The sequence below is a fragment of the Phragmites australis genome, chromosome 4 (assembly GCF_958298935.1).
Source record: "Phragmites australis chromosome 4, lpPhrAust1.1, whole genome shotgun sequence".
Taxonomy (NCBI): Eukaryota; Viridiplantae; Streptophyta; class Magnoliopsida; order Poales; family Poaceae; genus Phragmites; species Phragmites australis.
The window spans coordinates 31,176,362-31,178,433 of NC_084924.1; the positions used below are offsets into that span (position 1 = coordinate 31,176,362).

The window sequence follows — 2,072 nt, forward strand, 5'->3', positions numbered from 1 at the left end:
AAGTACTCCTACATGTGATTTGATCAAAAAATTAGCAGCAGACCCTATATACACAATTACAACATATCAAGGGCACGATATAAATGGTTACACATTTTACACGGTTGCCCAAGATCAGAAAAGCACATACCAAAACAGCGATGTCCATATAGATGCTTATGATAACAACATGCACAGGCGCACATACTATGGTCAAATAGAGGACATCTCGGAACTAGATTACATGGGATTCAAAGTATCCCTGCTTCGGTGCCGTTGGGTACACGGGACAAAGGTAGTTACGAAAGACAAGTACAGATTCACTAGCGTTAATCTCAAACTTGTCAAATATAAGGATGAACCTTTCGTACTTGCTAAATAAGTTTCCCAGGTATTTTATGTGACTGACATAGCAGATAAGAAACTTCATGTGGTTCTCACCAGGAAAAACATATCGTCAGGGTTGAAAACGTGGTTCATGAGGACGAGTACAATCAATTTGATGAAATCCCCCCTTTTGCTGCTACAATCATGCCACAAGTTACACAGAACGAGAAGACTCCATACCTACGTTCCGACCATAACAAATGGATCCATGTCAAGAAAGCACGAAAACGGTTGCCACATGCCAAATGATACATGAGTCAATGTAACCTCAAATTTGTAATATTTGTAATATTCAATTAAGTCTGAATTTCAATATAACCTCAAATTTGTAATATTCAGTTAAGTCTGAATTTCAATGTAACCTAAAATTTGTGATTTGTTTGTAGGAGAAGATGACTGCCAAATCCTTACTTTGCTTCAGGATGCAGCCAGTATATAGGTAAATCCCATATACAGGTAAATAACGGGCCCGAGAACCCTAGCCTCTGATTTACACATCCTAAGCTTCCTCCTCACCACTGCACCCACCACCCTGCTCATGTAATCTAGTGCTGTCTATGGCCACCAACGACAAGGACGTGACATCATCGTCCTCGGTGCCGGCCCTCGACGATGAATACATTGATTGGAACCTCTTGATGGTGGAGGCGGAGGAGGAGTATGAGAAGGAGAAAGCGATTGCCAATGACGAGGTGATCACTCGCGCTGTCCATGAGGCGAAACTCATCAGCGAAGCCGAGGGAAAGTCGGAGGCCGTCGTCAATGACGAGGCCATCGCACACCTCTTGGCGGAGGAGGTGGATATGGGTGGCAACTTTGACACTGATGACGGGGAGGAGGAGGAGGATGAGGAGATGGGCGGCTACTCTGACACCGATGACGATGAAGAGGAGGAGGAGGAGGAGGAGGAGGAGATGGGCGGTGACTCTGACATGACCGATGACGAGGAGGAGGAGGAGGATGAGGAGATGGGCGGCGACTCCGATATGACCAATGATGACATGAGGAGGAGGAGGATGAGGAGATGTGCGACTACGACATGACCAACGAGGAGGAGGAGGAGGAGGATGAGGAGATGTCCAGTGCCGGTGGCAACTCCTCGACAACACTGATGAATTGTAGTCCATTACTTACCTAGGTTTATGGTGGTAATCCGAATTTAGCAATTTGGATTTAGCACCCTTCTTTTGTAGTCCGGATGGGTATTTTTTTTCTATAATCCGGACCTTCTTTTGTTGTGATGAACTTACTTATCCTAAATTAATGAAAATATCAGTTAATTGGAAAAGTGTGTTAAATTGAGAATGCAAGTGAGACAGCTAATTGAGTACATTTTTCTCATCATCGGATTATCTTGCTGCCAAATCCTGACTTTGCTTTAGGATGCAGCCAATATACATGTAAATAGAGGGATGATCATATTAGTGATGGGTGATAACGTCACGTGTCACTAAAGAGGTCATTAGTGAGGGGTGAATTTACCACCCGTCAGTAATTACCAAGTCCCAGTGACGTGGTGGTAAATCCATCCGTCACTGTGACTCGATCATTAGTGACATGTGGTAAATTCACCTATCACTAATGATATATTTATAAATAATGGGCGTGAGAACCCTAGCCTCCGATTTTGCCTAAGTCCCGCCACGCCCGCCATCCATTCCTCCTCTTCTCCTTCTCCCAATCATCCCCGAGGCCCCCGCCGTCTC

General features: G+C 44.7%; 1 protein-coding gene across 1 annotated transcript; it reads left to right on the top strand.

Moving 5' to 3' along the window:
- Nucleotides 1-923: 923 nt before the first annotated feature.
- Nucleotides 924-1,409, top strand: LOC133914722 (uncharacterized). The gene has a single exon (XM_062357764.1). It carries the CDS (start codon nt 924-926, stop codon nt 1,407-1,409), a length of 486 nt encoding a protein of 161 aa, XP_062213748.1.
- The last annotated feature ends 663 nt before the right edge of the window (nt 1,410-2,072 follow it).